General features: G+C 47.5%; 1 protein-coding gene across 3 annotated transcripts in view; it reads right to left on the bottom strand.

The window, feature by feature from the left end:
* LOC106575641 (histone deacetylase 4) overlaps window positions 1–23,061 on the bottom strand; it is an 80,661-nt gene that overhangs the window by 22,986 nt on the left and 34,614 nt on the right. For all 3 annotated transcript variants that reach the window (XM_045697928.2, XM_045697925.2, XM_082962985.1), the window contains 7 exons: window positions 19,991–20,141; window positions 18,857–18,980; window positions 12,967–13,085; window positions 6,865–6,993; window positions 6,446–6,675; window positions 1,989–2,169; window positions 1,327–1,520 (listed from right to left, as the gene is read on the bottom strand). In XM_045697928.2, the coding sequence (XP_045553884.1) occupies window positions 1,327–1,520; window positions 1,989–2,169; window positions 6,446–6,675; window positions 6,865–6,993; window positions 12,967–13,085; window positions 18,857–18,980; window positions 19,991–20,141 (1,128 nt within the window). The remainder of the gene's footprint in view (window positions 1–1,326; window positions 1,521–1,988; window positions 2,170–6,445; window positions 6,676–6,864; window positions 6,994–12,966; window positions 13,086–18,856; window positions 18,981–19,990; window positions 20,142–23,061) is intronic.

The raw sequence follows: 23,061 nt of genomic DNA, 5'->3' as shown, positions 1-23,061 counted from the left end.
CTCTCTCTCTTCCCCTCTTCCCCCTCTCTCTCTCTCTCTTCCCCCTCTCTCTCTCTCTTCCCCCTCTCTCTCTCCCCCCTCTCTCTCTCTCTTCCCCCGCTCTCTCTCTCTCTTCCCCCTCTTCCCCCTCTCTCTCTCTCTCTCTTCCCCCTCTCTCTCTCTTCCCCCTCTCTCTCTCTCTTCCCCCTCTTCCCCCTCTCTCTCTCTCTTCCCCCTCTCTCTCTCTCTCTCTTCCCCTCTTCCCTCTCTCTCTCTTCCCCTCTTCCCCCTCTCTCTCTTCCTCTCTTCCCCCCTCTCTTCCCCCCTCTCTCTCTTCCCCTCTTCCCCCTCTCTTCCCCCCTCTCTCTCTTCCCCTCTTCCCCCCTCTCTCCCTCTTCCCCTCTTCCCCCTCTCTCCCTCTTCCCCTCTTCCCCCTCTCTTCCCCCCCTCTCCCTCTTCCCCCCCTCTCCCTCTTCCCCCCCTCTCCCTCTTCCCTCTCTCTCCTCTTCCCTCTCTCTTCCCTCTCTCTTTCTCTTGCTCTCCCCTCTCTCCATGCACCTGGCGACCATGTCAGTGTGCACTGTGCCCGGCCCACCACAGGAGTCGCTAGAGCGCGATGGGACAAGGACATCCCTGCCGGCCAAACCCTCCCCTAACCCGGACAACGCTGGGCTAAATTGTGCACCGCCCCATTGGTCTCCCGGTCGTGGCCGGCTGCGACAGAGCCTGGACTCGAACCAGGATCTCTAGTGACACAGCGATGCAGTGCACCACTCGGGAGGCTGTGCTTAACAATAGAAGAGTAATGTGTACAGACTACACCACCTAATACCCTGTGATCAAGTCATACTGATAGATTTATGCCATCTGGCCTTTCAAAGCCCACCTGCCCTGCTCTGACAGATTACTTTCCTATTAGATCTACTCTGGTCAGAGATAAAACACTAAGAAAAACTGAAAGGAACATTTGATTGAATGTTGAGAAACGTTGTAAATTAGTTGAACGGTGACCCTCTTACTGTTTCTCTGTGGGGATGTCACCTAAGGGCATGAAAACGGATGAATATAAAAGACAATCTCTTGTTTCATCGAGAGAGAAAGAACACATCAAACCAAACGGCGCTCAGCAGAGCACAGCTACCTACTTCCTGAATTACCATATCTGGCAGTGGGTTCCTCTTTGTTTCCATGGCGGTGTGGAGTTAGCTACATTCTGCCCTTAGCAACTGTCACACACATGAACATTGCTTCCTGTCCCTAATGTACCTGTGGGAGGATTATTAACAAACACACATACATACCCTCCAGCTATACCCCGTCCTCTTCCCCTCCCCCCTACTCCTTTACCTTGTTGATGTGTAGCTGCTGGAACTGCTGTTTGTGTTTCTCCAGGAACTGTTGGTGTTGCTGTTGGACCACCAGCTGCTGCAGGGCCTGGGCCTGGGCGTTCTGCTGGGGCAGTGGGGCCGACTGGGTCCGACCCAGGGGACGGTGCTGCCCGCGCAGCTTGTGGATGGAGGGAGACTGGAGGGCGTCCACACCTGGGTTGGGAATACACACACCAGGGTATGGTTATAGGCATGGATACACACGCCTGAATCCACACAAACACACTGGTCCCAGGACAAGAAATATCCGCAGTAGACCTGGCTCGGTTCATCACACACAGAACAGTGGAATGGAGCTTAATAGCAGCACATTACTACAAGCCTGGCAGAAGAACCTTCTCTAGTCTGCCAAAAAAGGAGCCCCCATTCACTTCCAAGGCTGTGCGTGTCACCAGTCATTTCCTCCACTGTCAGCTGAAAATAGCACCGGGAAAGTGACTCAATGGATGTGTTCCTTCAACACCGGTGGGCACAATTCTCTCTCTCTCATTGACCCTGCTTAATAGAAGTTGATGAAAGGAAGTCTGTCAATAGAAGGAAGGGGGGGGGGGGGGGTTATCTGTTGGGACACTGTGTGTGTGTGTGTTCTCCACCAAAGTACCATTCTACTGCTGTACCCACCTGCCAGTAGGGGCCCGTGCACGCCAGTCTGTTCCAGCAGGACCAAGTGCTGCAGTAGTGGGCCGTGCCCCCCTGCGCCCCCTCCGTCAGCCAGGTAGGTGGCTAGGGGGGCACCGCCTAGGTATGGGGGGCTGAGGGAGAGGGCTGAATGTTGACCCCCATCCTGCTGGGCTGAGGTCACCTGGAGAATGGGGTCAGTATAGAAGTGTTTTACATAGAACTGTTGGGATAAATCTACATGTTAAACTGACATTGGTTTGATGCTTCTATTGTCTTTACTGGTTTCCTACCACTAGCTTTTGGAAGACTGAGTTACACATTACACGCCTGTTGTCATTGCTATTGTAAACTGATTTATTTGGGCAGTATTGTGATTTGTGAATTCATCTTTAAGGGGTGGTTCCCCCCAAAAACACAAGGTCACATGAGATGGAGACAGACGGGGAGAAAAAGAGAGAAATAAAGAGGGAAAGAGAAAGAGCATTAGATAAACAAATATCCCGTTCATACGAAGACGAAAGTACGGAAACTTTTCTTTATCTGTGAAAGGTGTTGCAGGTAAGAAAGCCTGTACTTCTATTTCTGCCAACCGACCTGGTAATGAGTGGTATTATGTTTAAAAGTCCCGCCACCCCATCAGTATAAAACGTTGCCTTTAATTTTACCGGCTTTGGTATGCATTAAAGCATTCTATTGTTGTCTGACATCAAACTTGTCCTCGTCGATCACAAAGATTCACAGAAATGCTTGTAATGCATTTGTTTTCACCATAAAAAAATGTAATTCTGTTGTTGAGCCGTCCTTCTATTGTCACAGAAATGCTTTGGCATTTAGCCTGGGAGAAACACACACCCACCCACCGCCATTCAGCCTGGGAGAAACACACACACACACACACACCCACACACACCACCATTTAGCCTGGGAGAGAAACACACACACACACACACCGCCATTCAGCCTGGGAGAAACACACACACACCGCCATTCAGCCTGGGAGAAACACACACACACCGCCATTCAGCCTGGGAGAAACACACACACACCGCCATTCAGCCTGGGAGAAACACACACACACCGCCATTCAGCCTGGGAGAAACACACACACACCGCCATTCAGCCTGGGAGAAACACACACACACCGCCATTCAGCCTGGGAGAAACACACACACACCGCCATTCAGCCTGGGAGAAACACACACACACCGCCATTCAGCCTGGGAGAAACACACACACACCGCCATTCAGCCTGGGAGAAACACACACACACCGCCATTTAGCCTGGGAGAAACACACACACACCGCCATTTAGCCTGGGAGAAACACACACACACACCGCCATTTAGCCTGGGAGAAACACACACACACCGCCATTCAGCCTGGGAGAAACACACACACACCGCCATTCAGCCTGGGAGAAACACACACACACCGCCATTCAGCCTGGGAGAAACACACACACACACACCGCCATTCAGCCTGGGAGAAACACACACACACACACCGCCATTCAGCCTGGGAGAAACACACACACACACACCGCCATTCAGCCTGGGAGAAACACACACACACACACCGCCATTCAGCCTGGGAGAAACACACACACACACACCGCCATTTAGCCTGGGAGAAACACACACACACACACCGCCATTTAGCCTGGGAGAAACACACACACACACACCGCCATTTAGCCTGGGAGAAACACACACACACACACCGCCATTTAGCCTGGGAGAAACACACACACACACACCGCCATTTAGCCTGGGAGAAACACACACACACACACACCGCCATTTAGCCTGGGAGAAACACACACACACACACCGCCATTTAGCCTGGGAGAAACACACACACACACACACACCGCCATTTAGCCTGGGAGAAACACACACCGCCATTTAGCCTGGGAGAAACACACACACACACACACCGCCATTTAGCCTGGGAGAAACACACACACCGCCATTTAGCCTGGGAGAAACACACACACACACACACACACACACACACACACACACACAGCCATTTAGCCTGGGAGAAACACACACACCGCCATTTAGCCTGGGAGAAACACACACACCGCCATTTAGCCTGGGAGAAACACACACACCGCCATTTAGCCTGGGAGAAACACACACACACACACACACACACACACACACACACACACACACACACACACACACACACACACACACACACACACACACACACACACACACACACAGCCATTTAGCCTGGGAGAAACACACACCCACCCACCCACCCACCGCCATTTAGCCTGGGAGATATTTTGCACTTCCTAAGGCTTCCACTAGATGTCAACAGTCTTTAGAACGTTGTTTCATGCTTCTACTGTGAATAGGAAGAGAATAAGAGCTCCTGGAAGTAGACGACTGAGAAAGTGACATGAGTTCAGTGGCGTGCACTCACGTGAGAGTTAGCTGTGTTCCTTTTCTTTTTTGAAGACCATGGAATTGTCCGGTTGGAATATTACTGAAGATTTATGATAAAAACATCCTAAAGATTGATGCTATACATCGTTTGACACGTTTCTACGAATGTAAATATAACTTTTTTAGACTTTTCGTCGTGACATTTTGCGCACGCTTCCTGCATTTGGAGTAGTGGACTAAACGCGCAAACAAAAAGGAGGAATTGGACATAAATTATGGACTTTATCGAACAAAAACATTTATTGTGGAACTGGGTTTCCTGGGAGTGCATTCTGATGAAGATCATCAAAGGTAAGTGAATATTTATAATGCTATTTCTGATTTTAGTTGACTCCAAAATGGCAGGTATCTGTATTGCTTGTTGTTGTTGTCTGAGCGCTGAGAGGTTAACTCTCATACCCCAGAGAGGTTAACTTGTAGGCCATAAGTCTTCAGAAAAAATAACTGATGGGCAGTTTGAAAAGAGAAAGCACACGATGGTGTAATCACATTTTCTGGTGATGGTAAAATGACTGCAGTATTAGGCTTAATATTTAGCCAACGTATGACTGGGTTAATATGAATGAGCTTGTTCAGCCTACACACAGCCTCTTTTTTCCAGATGAGCCAATACGCAACTATGTAAGCCGCTCCCCGCTCATCCTCTACTCCTGGAGGGGCGAGACGCTCCGCTCATCCTCTACTCCTGGAGGGGCGAGACGCTCCGCTCATCCTCTACTCCTGGAGGGGCGAGACGCTCCGCTCATCCTCTACTCCTGGAGGGGCGAGACGCTCCGCTCATCCTCTACTCCTGGAGGGGCGAGACGCTCCGCTCATCCTCTACTCCTGGAGGGGCGAGACGCTCCGCTCATCCTCTACTCCTGGAGGGGCGAGACGCTCCGCTCATCCTCTACTCCTGGAGGGGCGAGACGCTCCGCTCATCCTCTACTCCTGGAGGGGCGAGACGCTCCGCTCATCCTCTACTCCTGGAGGGGCGAGACGCTCCGCTCATCCTCTACTCCTGGAGGGGCGAGACGCTCCAGGCTACAATATCTGGCAGGACATTTATTATGTTCTATTTCGATAACTCTCTGCTGCTACTATTAAAGAAGCTGTTGGCGAGGACGTTTGCTAGCAAGCTACCAATGTGCGTGATATCTAACAAAGCAGAGTGAGGGCAGGAAAAAAAGATGAAACGTGGAACAAAAAAAGTTACTTTCTCAAATCATCCTACAGGTCTGATTTTGTATTTCTTTACACGATCGGAAAGAGCAGTTTCTAAAGCACATAAAACTATTTGGGCATTTCCTCTTAAAATATAACTTTATGTTATACGACAGAGGTTCCACACGTTCCCATGTGGAACGTGTGGAATATTATTGATATGTTCTTACTATAAAATACATGTGTGTTGTCCGTGATCAATGCACCCCCTACTCCCACCCCCTACTTCTACTCCCACCCCCTACTTCTACTCCCACTCCCTACCCCCATTCCCATTCCCACCCCCATTCCCACTCGCCAATGGTGCCGGCATGCGCATGGGATACATAAAAAGGCTCATGCAGGCAAGAATGTGGTTAAAATGGGACTGTTTGAAAGGGGGTCATATAAGCATTGCCCTTTTTTTCCACAGGCAACATATCGTAAATCCTGAGTGACCACAGAGAGAGACCGACCAGCACACACAGGGAGACAGAGAGACCGACCAGCACACACAGAGAGACAGAGAGACCGACCAGCACACACAGGGAGACAGAGAGACCGACCAGCACACACAGGGAGACAGAGACAGATATATAGATAGATAGAGAGAGAGATACAGAGAGAGACCGACCAGCACACACAGGGAGACAGAGACAGATATATAGATAGAAAGAGAGAGAGATACAGAGAGAGACCGACCAGCACACACAGGAAGACAGAGAGACAGATATATAGATAGATAGAGCGAGAGATACAGAGAGAGAGAACGAGAGTGAGAAGAGGAGAAACAATATATCAACAGAGTCTTACATTGGAAGCAGAGGAGGCCGTGGCAGGCAGACCTAGGGTGATGTTGGGGAGGGAGGGGGACGTGTACAGAGACAGCTGGCTGAGTTCACCACCACACAACCGCTGTGCCAGGGACACATCAATGCTGTTGGAGACTGCCACAGTGACACCGTTCTCATTGGGGATGTTGCTGATGCTGTTGTTGTTAGGAGAGCTGGGGCCGGATCCAGGAGCGCTGTTACACGCTGAATCTAGAGAATGTATTCATATCGTAACTCCGTCGTGACTGTTACACACCAAGTCTACAGCTACAGTACAACATCAACCTAATACACCCAGTCAGTCATCTCTTCCATGTTAAATGTACTACACAGCTCTGTTGGGTGTGAGGTCTGAACCTCCTGAATGTTCCTCTCCACAGCGTTGAGGGTGTATCCTACCTGCCATATCCAGTGAGCGTTTCTTGGCGGTTGTGATCGGGCTGTCTTTACGCCTCAGTAGGGGGCTGCTCCGTCGCTCGCTCACCTTCTGCTTCAGACGAGAACGTAGCTTCAGGTTGGGCTCAGAGGCTACAAGACACACACAGAAAGAGAGAGACAGAGAAAGAGCACAGATATGATTATCTGACTATGACCAACACAACCCAGGCTTGTAACAGAGGCTAAGACTCAAGAGAGGTCTATGGTTCTGAGACGGCTCTGTCATACCTTATCCCTGCAACTTGAACTGCAGTAAACAGAAACCAGTTTTGTTGAGGCAAACAACAGTTCTTGAGGTTAAACCTGTCGATCAAACAGGGTCCATTTTATCTAACCAACGACTAAGTTACACAACCTGTGCTGCTGTACACCATCATGGAGGTGGACGAGGTGCGTTTCCTCCCCCATTACAATGTACAGAGCGTTGGGAAAAGCTGCGCAAGCCACGTCAACAAGAAAATGAGAGTGTAGGGGGGGAATTAACTGATTTCTGGGAGCGACGTTGCCAATTACAGCGGGCTTTGTCAGTGTGCATTCAAATGGAGAGAATTTAGAAAGACAAGGACGGAGAGAGGGAACGCAATGTCATGACTACCATGTTCTGCAATGATGCTAATGTTCTGTTTACACGGCATGGACAATCAGGGCCCTCTGTAGGGACACTGCTAACCAATAGAAGTCCAGGACTAATTATCCAGCCAGGGTGCTATTTCAGGCCTTCTGGAAAAACAAAGGGCACAAAGCAGGAGTGGAACAACAAGAGCCCTCTCTCTCTCTCGCCACTGCTCCCTCCATCCTTGTTTTTATTCACACGTTTGTTTCTCTCCGTTTAACAAGTGACAGACTAATGATGCAGGCGCTAGTTTCATAATTCAAAGGTGGCCGCGGACCGCGCCACTATGGGAGAAAGTCTGGGGGGGGGTCAAACAATCATGTAAGGCACTACTGAATGGATGGCATGACACACGTTCAAATTTAATGGTCTCCCATCTGAGAACAGACATGGATTGATTCATTCAGAACCCCCCTTTTAAACCTATTAAGCCTTTACACAGGTGGGAATTGGCCTACATGAATAGGGGCAAATTGAAATGTTTCTAACATTAGAAATATGAATCGCATGTGCATAACCATGGCGTCAATTGAAAGGGAACACTTTTCGCAGCATTTTTCGGGAAAGAAAATCTAAAAATAAGAATACTGCTGGAAAATGTGGGGTAGGTGGATAAAACAAACAAATGACAAGGGTTGAAGTGAGAGGACTAACCGGTGCCTCCACACAGCTCTCTAAAGTGTGCACAGTTCCTAAGTCATTTCAATGTACTATTATGACTCAAGGAAAGAACCTTCAGGTATCATCTACATTTCTGAGCTCTCCTAACGGTTTTGTTTGAAGCACAGCCCTGAATCCCCGGTTCTTCCCCATCACACAATTATTACTGTTGTTGACGCAATCCAAAAACGCTACATTAGAAATAACAATCAAGATCAGATGAGCATCATTTGAAAGCTTTTCCCATTGCCAACATGACTAGCTAAGTTATAAAATACCCTCTTACAGTGTTAGGCTTTCACAAGGCACTTCAGAGAAACAGATAGTCATTTTGGTGCGCAGAGAACTGAGTTATGAGCGTGTGAAGACAACGAGCTGCGGAACAATGCGACTAACATCGGCTCATTCTTTTCAGATGTCATCGTTGGAACTGTACATCAGACAGTGATCATAAACGTTGACACAGGAAATGACACGTTTTATGATATGGAAATGTGAAGCGGGTGTGTGGTTTGCTTGTATGACATTAAAGCGGTAATTATCTCACATCTCATCTTCCAGAACACATCAAGTCCCTTTTCATTTACAACATTCGCCTCACTCAGACAACAGAAGGAAGTGTGGAGGAACTTGCAGCCTTTGTATTTGCTAGAGATGATTAAACCCCCATGTTGGCTGAATGGACATAGACAGGGATGGGGGTTCATGTACTTGTTAACAGTGAGGTCTGTGTCCCATTGATCTCATGAATGTTCATCGGTCTGGCTTCAGGCCAGGTCATAGCACGATATACAGTGGTGGTGCGGAATTATTGGCTCCTTGATAAAGATGAGAAAAAAAACACTATATAAAATAAATTAAAATACGGAGCTATATTGTATGCTTCAAAAAATTCAACAATTATATTATTTTATACTAATAAAATCTCTTTCTCTGAGCAATTGTGTTTAACTAATAACAACAAATCTCTAAAAAGATAGGGGTCAGAATCATTACTGGTTCCAAATCCCGTTTAGCAAACCCCAGGCGGTGCTTTGGTCACACAACATGAAGAGAGAGGTCTTTGGCCACGGACACCAGCCGTGAGTTTGGATTCAAAAGAACAGTGCTTATGCAGAAAATACCTCATCACTAATGTAAAGTATGGTGGTGGATCTTTGATGTTGTGGGGCTATTTTGCTTTCCACTGGTCCTGTGGGCCTTTGTTAGGGGCAACGGCATCATGAACTTTAACAAGTACCAGGACATGTGTCGACAACAAGCTTTTTTATAATAAAGTACTTTGTTTGAAACACAGCCCTGCATCCCCACCATTACAGCAATCAGTTGCAATCTGGATCAGATGGGCATCATTTGAAAGCTCTTTCTATTGTCAGAATTGTCAAAACGAGCGTGTCCACGGCTAACTTTCTTCACAATACGACAAACATCTGTTCAAAACAACCCAGGGTATGATGCCATGTCATTGTTGGAACAGTACATCAAAACATGTGATCAGAAACGTTGATACTGTAAATGACATAACTTTTATAATACGGACATGTGAAGTGCACATTAGCATGTGGTTTGCTTGTATGACATCAAAGCGATATTTATTATAATCTTCAACGTCTCATCTTTCAGAACAGAGTCCCTCTCTTCATTTATAACATTCCCCTCACTCAGACAACAAAACATTAGCGAAAGAAGTTCAGTTAGCATGAGGGATGGGGGCATCTTCTTGTCGCCCCTGGTACTCCCGTTTAGAAGGCACGTCAGCTGAATCCCATACAGCGCTAGAAAGCAGAGACCCTGCGCTCTGATGTCATCTATAACAGTTTCCATATAGGGCAGGGGTATTCAACTCTTAACCTGCAAGGTCCGGAACCTGCTGTTTTTCTGTTGTACTTGATCATTTAAAAAAACGCAGTGGAACAGGCTTCGAGGTCAAGAGTTGAGTTTGAAGGGTATAGGGGCTGTGAGCTTGAAGGGTTACCTAGCTACCATACAGTGTGAAGGGTTACCTAGCTACCATACAGTGTGAAGGGTTACCTAGCTACCATACAGTGTGAAGGGTTACCTAGCTACCATACAGTGTGAAGGGTTACCTAGCTACCACGTTGGGGTCATCATGTGGGGTCCCGGCCCGCCTATCAACTAGCCTCTGTATGCCTCCATGTAAAGGCTGGCCTCGATAACCAGATGAACTTACAGCCTTGCTAATCACTAGAGACGGTTTTAAACACCATGGTGGCTGAATGGACAGAGACAGGGGTTAATGTACTTGTCCCATTGATGAAAGATGGAACCACATTGTGATATAAGTAAAGCCTGTCAGCCTGTCTACAAACCCCTGTAAATGCCAGACAGCGGGAGACTAAGTGTTATGCATGTCAAATCTTTGGGGGGAGGGGTGGGCGGAGATGTAGGGTCATAATCAAATCTGCAATTCGCCGTTTACCGGCGTCTAAATCACACACACAAAAATTGCGTCGCTAGCATGGACACTTACATGAACTCAACCAAACAATATTTACAATGAAAAATAAAAAATAAACGCAACAACGCTGATTCAAAAGCACATTATCAGCCCCCACAGTTATGAAGAAGCAATGTAATAAGAAGCTCTTCTAACCGTGCCCAACCTAGAATTAACATAAGTAAACCCCACAAAACTGACAAGATCTCCCTGCATCACTTCACAAACCTCCATGTTATTGACAAAGGCATGTTCTGTAAAAAGTTGGTTCAGTTTGAAGTATACCAGCTAGAGTAAATGGTTTTTTCATCCAAAGTCTAATGGTGAAATTGCTAGCATGTCGCTGCTAACACAGCATGTCGCTAACACAGCATGTCGCTAACACAGCATGTCGCTAACACAGCATGTCGCTAACACAGCATGTCGCTCCTTGTGTAATTTTCCTTCATGCCCACCACTGTTAAAGAACTGCAGGTAAAGGTAATTCCCTAAACCCTCCCTCCCTCCCTCCCTCATCTCTCCTATTCTCCAACCTTCTCTCCTCCTCCCTACCTCATCTCTCCTATTCTCCAACCTTCTCTTTTCTAAAATCTCCTCCTCCCTCATCTCTCCTATTCTCCAACCTTCTCTCCTCCTCCCTACCTCATCTCTCCTATTCTCCAACCTTCTCTTTTCTAAAATCTCCTCCTCCCTCATCTCTCCTATTCTCCAACCTTCTCTCCTCCTCCCTACCTCATCTCTCCTATTCTCCAACCTTCTCTTTTCTAAAATCTCTCTCCTCCTGTGGAATGTGGCCAGTGTCAACTGTGGTCTATGTGCAGCCCTGGCACTCTCTCCTCCCGTCTCGTCTCTCTCAGTCTGGGTGGAATGTGGTCTCAGTGGCCAGTGTCAACTGCGGTGTATCTGCAGTTTGAGTCAGCCTTGGGGCTAGAGTCAACATGGCCGTGCTCTGTTCATACAGGCCCAGCCCGCTAAGTGAATAATTATACTGGAAGACCACCGCTTCACAGCCCGGCACGGCCGCACCATTTTAGTTTCCACTTTGTCTACTGTCAGTAGAGTACACCTCTCTAAACTATAGAAAGGTTGTTTTTTTGTTCACTCTGGGATTTTTCATGATGTATGATTTAGAAATGATGAAAACTTTGGCAGGGTGATAAAAGGTCAGTCACATATTACAATCCCCCCCGTCGGTACAGTAGGACATGCCAGAATAGCATTGGATGTTTGGAACATTTTAGGTGGTGAAGATAGTCAATATTAATATCAGCAGTTCATCTAGAACTCAAATAACATATATCTTCTCAGTGCTGCTTTGCTGAAGTGAACCTCATAACCCCCCTCACAGCTTTACAGTCCTCTAGCAGAGCAAGGTGTGAGCCCACAGAGAGCCTACTGGACAGTCCTCTAGCAGAGCAAGGTGTGAGCCCACAGAGAGCCTACTGGACAGTCCTCTAGCAGAGCAAGGTGTGAGCCCACAGACAGCCTACTGGACAGTCCTCTAGCAGAGCAAGGTGTGAGCCCACAGACAGCCTACTGGACAGTCCTCTAGCAGAGCAAGGTGTGAGCCCACAGAGAGCCTACTGGACAGTCCTCTAGCAGAGCAAGGTGTGAGCCCACAGAGAGCCTACTGGACAGTCCTCTAGCAGAGCAAGGTGTGAGCCCACAGACAGCCTACTGGACAGTCCTCTAGCAGAGCAAGGTGTGAGCCCACAGACAGCCTACTGGACAGTCCTCTAGCAGAGCAAGGTGTGAGCCCACAGAGAGCCTACTGGACAGTCCTCTAGCAGAGCAAGGTGTGAGCCCACAGACAGCCTACTGGACAGTCCTCTAGCAGAGCAAGGTGTGAGCCCACAGAGAGCCTACTGGACAGTCCTCTAGCAGAGCAAGGTGTGAACCCACAGAGAGCCTACTGGACAGTCCTCTAGCAGAGCAAGGTGTGAGCCCACAGAGAGCCTACTGGACAGTCCTCTAGCAGAGCAAGGTGTGAGCCCACAGAGAGCCTACTGGACAGTCCTCTAGCAGAGCAAGGTGTGAGCCCACAGAGAGCCTACTGGACAGTCCTCTAGCAGAGCAAGGTGTGAGCCCACAGAGAGCCTACTGGACAGTCCTCTAGCAGAGCAAGGTGTGAGCCCACAGAGAGTCTACTGGACAGTCCTCTAGCAGAGCAAGGTGTGAGCCCACAGAGAGCCTACTGGACAGTCCTCTAGCAGAGCAAGGTGTGAGCCCACAGACAGCCTACTGGACAGTCCTCTAGCAGAGCAAGGTGTGAGCCCACAGAGAGCCTACTGGACAGTCCTCTAGCAGAGCAAGGTGTGTGCGTGTTTAGTACCTGTCTTGCGGAGGGGGAAGTCGTCTCTAGCGTTGTAGATGCCCAGGACAGGGTGGTTGTAGGTACCCATACCAGTCTGAGGAGGAGAGCTCTGGTCCAGGGAAGTGTGCTGAGTTTTCCTGCAACACACACACACACACACACACACACACACACACACACACACACACACACACACACACACACACACACACACACACACACACACACACACACACACAGAGAAAGAGAGAGAGAGAAACCATCAGATCCTTCATTTTGTTTTACCTTTATTTAACTAGGCAAGTCAGATAAGAACACATTTTTATTTTCAATTACGGCCTACCAGGGAACAGTGGGTTAACGGCCTTGTTCAGGGACAGAACGACAGATTTTTACCTCGTCAGCTCTGGGATTTGATCTTGCAACCTTTCGGTTACTAGTCCAACACCCTAACCACTAAGCTACCTCATCACACAACACTGCGGTGGGAGGTGTCTCAATAGTCTAAAGCCACAACCTCACTCCTCACACAGGATTACAGGATAGGGTCTCTCTCAATAGTCTAAAACTGTGCCTCAGTAGTGGGTAGGGCAGCCTGAGGTACAGGCTGAGGTACAGGCTGAGAAGATTGGTTTCCAGTCAGCCTGGGCTGGAAGATGGGCAGAGCAGAGTTGATGTCTGTCATGTGAGGTCAGCTACAGAGCAAGACTGATCTCAGGCAGTAAGGTAAACTGTGCTGGCCCAGGCCCAAACCCATGTTCTGGTCTAGCGAACACACTCTGTGGTGCATATACCTCCCCTCTCTACCTCTCTTCAGGTCTGAACGACTGGCAGCTTTAAAGTGCTGAGAGACTCTTTACATTGAGAGAGAGAGAGGGAGGGAGAGAGAGACAGTCCTGATAATACTGAATCAATACTCCACTGGGTCATTATGGTAGTAGTGGAGAAGTAGTTTACTGTATGTGTGTGCTGAGTGCTGGATGATTTTACTAAGACAATTGCAAAACAGTGATCACACAGTTTCTACTAACGACTTCTATAAACTCGTTATAAAACATGAACGCACACACAGAACTGATTATGATTTTTCAATGCCGATACCGATAGGACCAAAAAAAAACGATACCGATTAATCGGCCGATTTCTTTTATTTATTTGTAATATTGACAATTACAACAATACTGAATAAACACTTATTTTAACTTAATATAATACATCAATAAAATCAATTTAGCCTCAAATAATGAAACATGTTACATTTGGTTTAAATAACGCAAAAACTAAGTGTTGCAGAAGAAAGAAAAAGTGCAATATGTGCCATGTAAGAAAGCTAACGTTTAAGTTCCTTGCTCAGAACATAAGAACATATGAAAGCTGGTGGTTCCTTTTAAACATGAGTCTTCAATATTCCCAGGTAAGTTTTAGGTTGTGGTTATTATAGGAATTATAGGACTATTTCTCTCTATACCATTTGTATTTCATATACCTTTGACTATTGGATGTTCTTATAGGCACTTTAGTATTGCCAGTGTAACAGTATAGCTTCTGTCCCTCTCCTCGCTCCTACCTGGGCTCGAACCAGGAACACATCGACAACAGCCACCCTCGAAGCTGCATTACCCATGTAGAGCAAGGGGAACAACTACTCCCAAGTCTCAGAGCGAGTGACGTTTGAAACGCTATTAGCGTGCACCCGCTAACTAGCTAGCCATTTCACATCGGTTACACCAGCCTAATCGTGGGAGTTGATTGGCTTGAAGTCATAAACAGTGCAATGCTTGAAGCACAGCGAAGAGCTGTTGGCAAAACGCACTAAAGTGATGTTTGAATGAATGCTTACGAGCCTGCTGCTGCCTACCACTGCTCAGTCAGACTGCTCTATCAAATCATAGACTTAAGTATAACATAATAACACACAGAAATACGAGCCTTTGGTCATTAACCTGTTGGGGCTAGGGGGCAGTATTTGCACGGCCGGATAAAAAACGTACCCGATTTAATCTGGTTACTACTCCTGCCCAGTAACTAGAATATGCATATAATTATTGGCTTTGGATAGAAAACACCCTAAAGTTTCTAAAACTGGTTGAATGGTGTCTGTGAGTATAACAGAACTCATTTGGCAGGCCAAAACCTGAGAAGATACCTTACAGGAAGTGGCCTGTCTGACCATTTCTTGCCCTCCTTGATCATCTCTAACAAATACAGGGGATCTCTGGCATGACGTGACACTTCCTACGGCTCCCATGGGCTCTCAGAAGGCGGGAAAAAGCTGAACGATGTAATTCCATCCCCAGGCTGAAACACATTAGCGCGTTTGGCAAGTGCTCTATCAGAGGGCCATTAGACTGAGGCTCGTGCATGAGGGGATAGCATGCTTTTACTTTCACTCTCTTTGTAATAAAAAATGATTTCCCGGTCGGAATATTATCGCTTTTTTATAGGAAAAATGGCATAAAAATTGATTTTAAACAGCGGTTGACATGCTTCGAAGTACGGTAATGGAATATTTAGAATTTTTTTGTCACGAAATGCGCCGTGCTCGTAACCCTTCTTTACCCTTTCGGATAGTGTCTTGAACGCACGAACAAAACGCCGCTATTTGGATATAACAATGGATTATTTGGGACCAAACCAACATTTGTTATTGAAGTAGAAGTCCTGGGAGTGCATTCTGACGAAGACAGCAAAGGTAATAACATTTTTCTTATAGTAAATCTGACTTTGGTGAATGCTAAACTTGCTGGGTGTCTAAATAGCTAGCCCTGTGATGCCGGGCTATGTACTGAGAATATTGCAAAATGTGCTTTCACCGAAACGCTATTTTAAAATCGGACATAGCGAGTGCATAGAGGAGTTCTGTATCTATAATTCTTAAAATAATTGTTATGTTTTTTGTGAACGTTTATCGTGAGTAATTTAGTAAATTCACCGGCAGTGTTCGGTGGGAATGCTAGTCACATGCTAGTCACATGCTAATGTAAAAAGCTGGTTTTTGATATAAATATGAACTTGATTGAACAAAACATGCATGTATTGTATAACATAATGTCCTAGGGTTGTCATCTGATGAAGATCATCAAAGGTTAGTGCTGCATTTAGCTGTGGTTTGGGTTTATGTGACATTATATGCTAGCTTGAAAAATGGGTGTCTGATCATTTCTGGCTGGGTACTCTGCTGACATAATCTAATGTTTTACTTTCGTTGTAAAGCCTTTTTGAAATCGGACAGTGTGGTTAGATTAACGAGAGTCTTGTCTTTAAAATGGTGTAAAATAGTCATATGTTTGAAAAATTGAAGTTTTTGCATTTTTGAGGTATTTGAATATTGCGCCACGGGATTACACTGGCTGTTGCGTAGGTGGGACGATTTCGTCCCACCTTCCCTAGAGAGGTTAATATGGCCGAATCCGGAAACTATCATCTCGAAAACAATACGTTTTTCCTTTCAGTGAAATAACGGAACCGTCCCGTATTTTATTTAACGGGTGGCATCCAAGTCTAAATATTCCTGTTACATTGCACAACCTTCAATGTTACGTCATAATTATGTAAAATTCTGGCAAATTAGTTCGCAACGAGCCAGGCGGCCCAAACTGTTGCATATACCCTGACTCTGCGTGCAATGAACGCAAAATGACAATTTCACCTGGTTAATATTGCCTGCTAACCTGGATTTATTTTAGCTAAATATGCAGGTTTAAAAATATATACTTCTGTGTATTGATTTTAAGAAAGGCATTGATGTTTATGGTTAGGTACAGTCGTGCAACGATTGTGCTTTTTTCGCAAATGCGCTTTTGTTAAATCATCCCCGGTTTGGCGAAGTCGGCTGTCTTTGTTAGGAAGAAATAGTCTTCACAGTTCGCAACGAGCCAGGCGGCCCAAACTGCTGCATATACCCTGACTGTTGCACAGAACGCAAGAGAAGTGACACAATTTCCCTAGTTAAAAGAAATTCATGTTAGCAGGCAATATTAACTAAATATGCAGGTTTAAAAATATATACTTGTGTATTGATTTTAAGAAAGGCATTGATGTTTATGGTTGGCGCAACGTGTACCTAAGCGATTATATGCAACTCAGGACAGGCTAGATAAACTAGTAATATCATCAACCATGTGTAGTTAACTAGTGATTATGATTGATTGATTGTTTTTTATAAGATAAGTTTAATGCTAGCTAGCAACTTACCTTGGCTTCTTACTGCATTCGCGTAACAGGCAGGCTCCTCGTGGAGTGCAATGTAAAGCAGGTGGTTAGAGCGTTGGACTAGTTAACCGTAAGGTTGCAAGATTCAATCCCCGAGCTGACAAGGTAAAAATCTGTCGTTCTGCCCCTGAACAAGGCAGATAACCCACCGTTACTAGGCTGTCATTGAAAATAAGAATGTGTTCTTAACTGACTTGCTGAGTTAAATAAAGGTCAAAAAAATAATAATAATAATTCAAAATATATATATATAGATATATAGATATATAGATATATAAATAAATAGGCCAAATCGGCATCCAAAAATACCGATTTCCAATTGTTATGAAAACTTGAAATCGGCCCTAATTAATCGGCCATTCCGATTAATCGGTCGACCTCTACCTAATACCGAGCACACAGACCACTGCTGAGCGAGGGTTCACACAGCACCTAACACTGAGCACACACAGACCACTGCTGAGCGAGGGTTCACACAGCACCTAACACCGAGCACACACAGACCACAGCTGGACGTGGGTTCACACAGCACCTAACACTGAGCACACAGACCACAGCTGGACGTGGGTTCACACAGCACCTAACACTGAGCACACAGACCACAGCTGGACGTGGGTTCACACAGCACCTAACACTGAGCACACAGACCACAGCTGGACGTGGGTTCACACAGCACCTAACACTGAGCACACAGACCACAGCTGGACGTGGGTTCACACAGCACCTAACACTGAGCACACAGACCACAGCTGGACGTGGGTTCACACAGCACCTAACACTGAGCACACAGACCACAGCTGGACGTGGGTTCACACAGCACCTAACACTGAGCACACAGACCACAGCTGGACGTGGGTTCACACAGCACCTAACACTGAGCACACAGACCACAGCTGGACGTGGGTTCACACAGCACCTAACACTGAGCACACAGACCACAGCTGGACGTGGGTTCTCACAGCACCTAACACTGAGCACACAGACCACAGCTGGACGTGGGTTCTCACAGCACCTAACACTGAGCACACAGACCACAGCTGGACGTGGGTTCTCACAGCACCTAACACTGAGCACACAGACCACAGCTGGACGTGGGTTCACACAGCACCTAACACTGAGCGCACAGACCACAGCTGGACGTGGGTTCACACAGCACCTAACACTGAGCACACAGACCACAGCTGGACGTGGGTTCACACAGCACCTAACACTGAGCACACAGACCACAGCTGGACGTGGGTTCACACAGCACCTAACACTGAGCACACAGACCACAGCTGGACGTGGGTTCTCACAGCACCTAACACTGAGCACACAGACCACAGCTGGACGTGGGTTCTCACAGCACCTAACACTGAGCACACAGACCACAGCTGGACGTGGGTTCTCACAGCACCTAACACTGAGCACACAGACCACAGCTGGACGTGGGTTCTCACAGCACCTAACACTGAGCACACAGACCACAGCTGGACGTGGGTTCACACAGCACCTAACACTGAGCACACAGACCACAGTGGACGTGGGTTCCACGGCTCGATAATAAACACTCAAGGCTTAGGAGGGAGAGCTCCTCTCAACAGGACCAAATAGTCTGCTGTGTCCTCCGTGTGTGTGTGATCTCATCCCCACACAGCTGATGGGACAGGAGTGTGTGTGTGTGTGTGTGTGTGTGTGTGAGAGAGACAGTACTCACCCGTACCAGTAGCGGGGGTCGTTGGGCAACCCCCCGTGGTTGAGACTCCTCTGGGCCAGAGCCTTCTTCTTGTTCAGCACAAACTCCTGCAGTCGCATCTTCACCTCCGTACTGGCCACTGCACCTGAGAGGGGGTACATGGTACCAGGGTAAGAAGACACTCCAGCCTCCAGCACTGCAGATGGGACAGATCACTCACACCCAACTCCTGGCCTTAAGGCCCTTTAGATAGACCAAGAAGGAAAGGGTAGACTTGAGCAATATGCTAGCCGAGTGAGGGAGAGGTTAAAGGGCGTCGCTGAAGGTAGGTGTGAGCTCTGACTCCATTTCAGGCAGAGTTTACTAGGAGTTCTATCAGACTCCCATTGATTTGATGGGCCATTCAAACGATCACGTTTCCAGTTCCCAAAGCTGTGCAACACACTGCCCTCTGGAATCATTGGGGCAGTGAAGCATTTTCTCTTATTTTGGCTCTATACTCAAAGTTTGGATTTGAAATCAAACAATGACTATGAGGTTAAAGTGCAGACTGTCAACTTTAATTTCAGGGTATTTTCATCCATATCATTATAACTGGTGATTGTGCAGAGAGAGAAGATGAGGATCTAGACTAATGAGGGTTGTATCAGACCAAACTCCTCCAGGGCAGCTGCCGTTTCCATCCTTCCTGTCTGGTGACCCTGTGTGTGTGTTTAGCCCATCCAGACCACTAGATGATTAATGAGCCAGTGGCCTTGTGGTGACGAGGCCAGCCCTCTACCTGTAGCCTGCTGCCTGTCTCAACACCTCTCCACTGACAGAGAGCAGGCAGCATGGCAACACCAGTCAAGCCCATCCACTCTAGGACAGAGGGATGACCGGAATGGAGGTTGGTTGGGTGAGAGAGAGAGATATACACTGTCCTCCGTAATTACTGTGACAGTGAAGCTTTGTTTCTTCTTTGGGGTCTATACTTCAAAAGTTTGGATTTGAAATCAGCCAATGACAATAGAGGTTAAAGTACAGACAGCTTTAATTTGAGGGTATTTTCATCCACATCAGGTGAACCGTTTTGAAATTACAGCAATTTTTGTACATAGTCGCCACATTGTAGTTGTACTAGTAATATTATAATGTATTGTTCCAGCTGCTTACTCTCCTGTCCTCTCTCCTTGTTCTTCAGCAGCTGTAGTTTCTGTTCTCGTTGGTGTTTCTCCAGTTCCTGCTCCAGACGGTGGTTCTCCATCTTCCTCTGGTGCTCCAACAGCTCCTGCTGATGTTTCAGGGCCAGGAGCTCCTGCTGGTGCTGCATGGAGGGGAACACAACATTAATATAACATCCTGGGCCAGGAGCTCCTGCTGGTGCTGCATGGAGGGGAACACAACATTAATATAACATCCTGGGCCAGGAGCTCCTGCTGGTGCTGCATGGAGGGGAACACAATATTAATACAACATCCTGGGCCAGGAGCTCCTGCTGCATGGAGGGGAACAACGTTACTATAACATCCTGGACCAGGAGCTCCTGCTGCATGGAGGGGAACACAACGTTACTATAACATCCTGGACCAGGAGCTCCTGCTGCATGGAGGGGAACACAACGTTACTATAACATCCTGGACCAGGAGCTCCTGCTGCATGGAGGGGAACACAACATTACTATAACATCCTGGACCAGGAGCTCCTGCTACATGGAGGGGAACACAACGTTACTATAACATCCTGGACCAGGAGCTCCTGCTGCATGGAGGGGAACACAACGTTACTATAACATCCTGGACCAGGAGCTCCTGCTGCATGGAGGGGAACACAACGTTACTATAACATCCTGGACCAGGAGCTCCTGCTGCATGGAGGGGAACACAACGTTACTATAACATCCTGGACAAGGAGCTCCTGCTGCATGGAGGGGAACACAACGTTACTATAACATCCTGGACCAGGAGCTCCTGCTGCATGGAGGGGAACACAACGTTACTATAACATCCTGGACCAGGAGCTCCTGCTGGTGCTGCATGGAGGGGAACACAACATTAATATAACATCCTGGGCCAGGAGCTCCTGCTGGTGCTGCATGGAGGGGAACACAATATTAATACAACATCCTGGGCCAGGAGCTCCTGCTGCATGGAGGGGAACAACGTTACTATAACATCCTGGACCAGGAGCTCCTGCTGCATGGAGGGGAACACAACGTTACTATAACATCCTGGACCAGGAGCTCCTGCTGCATGGAGGGGAACACAACGTTACTATAACATCCTGGACCAGGAGCTCCTGCTGCATGGAGGGGAACACAACATTACTATAACATCCTGGACCAGGAGCTCCTGCTACATGGAGGGGAACACAACGTTACTATAACATCCTGGACCAGGAGCTCCTGCTGCATGGAGGGGAACACAACGTTACTATAACATCCTGGACCAGGAGCTCCTGCTGCATGGAGGGGAACACAACGTTACTATAACATCCTGGACCAGGAGCTCCTGCTGCATGGAGGGGAACACAACGTTACTATAACATCCTGGACAAGGAGCTCCTGCTGCATGGAGGGGAACACAACGTTACTATAACATCCTGGACCAGGAGCTCCTGCTGCATGGAGGGGAACACAACGTTACTATAACATCCTGGACCAGGAGCTCCTGCTGCATGGAGGGGAACACAACGTTACTATAACATCCTGGACCAGGAGCTCCTGCTGCATGGAGGGGAACACAACGTTACTATAACATCCTGGACCAGGAGCTCCTGCTGCATGGAGGGGAACACAACGTTACTATAACATCCTGGACCAGGAGCTCCTGCTGCATGGAGGGGAACACAACGTTACTATAACATCCTGGACCAGGAGCTCCTGCTGCATGGAGGGGAACACAACGTTACTATAACATCCTGGACCAGGAGCTCCTGCAATAACGTTATTTTACTACAATGTTACAGCAACAGTACTATAATGTTAACACAACGTTAATATAACGTTGGCACAACATCCTGCTGTTGGTTCTGGGGCCAGGAGCCACTGCTGATTTCTCTTTCCTTGCCCTGCAGGTCTTGTCTCTCGCAGCTATCCCCCATTCCTGACACCTTCACCCAAGAGAACATGCTAGCTTGGTCACCTCACGCTATCACAAGACATCTATTCAGCCTCGGCCCAATCACTGTCCATGCAAATGTTCCTGGCGTGTTTACAGGAACCAGACCACTCCAGTCAATATGTGAATAACCTTTCCTCTCGGTACTTACCATGGACCCTCTACATCACGACCAAACTGAACCATTAGATCCACACACACACACACACGACCCCATGCTCTCTCCTTAGTAGGGTGCCCAACTCCAATATTTGATTAATTAGATTGGACGTAATTTGACGGGGATGTTTGTTATTGCCTTGGATGGTTTAGTTTATTTAAATAAGCGCCTGCTAGCGAGGACATGCAGCCGTGTTTACCGTCAAGGGAAAGTGACTGGAATAAGAGTCCTGCTGATGGATACATTCATATGGGAGGTGAGGCATGTGAGAGAAGGGCAGCAGCCAGGCACGGTATGCTTTTGGATAGGTCCCAAACTTTCCCCTCTTTCAATACTCAAGGGCCGATGGAAGGGAGTGCTTTAAGTTTGGAATCCAGGCTTTGGTGCATTTAAGGGGAGACACCTTAACCTAAAGAGTTCCATAGAGGTATACAGGGAAAACATGGTCTTTCTCTTTCCAATCCACCAGTGTCTGCCTCCTACTTTCTTTTCCACTCCTTGACCTGTCTTGGTGATTGGTGATAGGCAGAGGTGTGTGCTGCAGGTCTCGGTGTGTGTGTGTGTGTGTGTACAGGCTCTGAATAGGGCTGATTGAGCCTGGGCCTCCCTGCCTTGGCTTTGCGTCACTCTCTGCTACCTGAGTGGTCTTCCAGCCCCACCACAGGCCAAAGGAGCCCTTGTGCTGTTAGCACTGTACTGGGATCAGCCCTCAGCCCTTCAATCTACATACTCTAGGTCACTTACAGCCCCAAACACTGACCCAAGAGCAGGGCTAATATCAAAGGGCTGAAAGGCTTCTGCTGCACTGAGAGAGAACTAGTTTAGACATGTATGAGACGCTTCTGCTGCACTGAGAGAGATCTACTTTAGACATGTATGAGAGGCTTCTGCTGCACTGAGAGAGATCTAGTTTAGACATGTATGAGAGGCTTCTGCTGCACTGAGAGAGATCTAGTTTAGACATGTAT

This window comes from Salmo salar, chromosome 16 (genome assembly GCF_965601325.2).
Source record: "Salmo salar chromosome 16, fSalSal1, whole genome shotgun sequence".
Classification (NCBI taxonomy): Eukaryota; Metazoa; Chordata; class Actinopteri; order Salmoniformes; family Salmonidae; genus Salmo; species Salmo salar.
The sequence above is the reverse complement of the archived record's forward strand: the minus strand, read 5'-3'. Positions and strand labels throughout refer to the sequence as shown.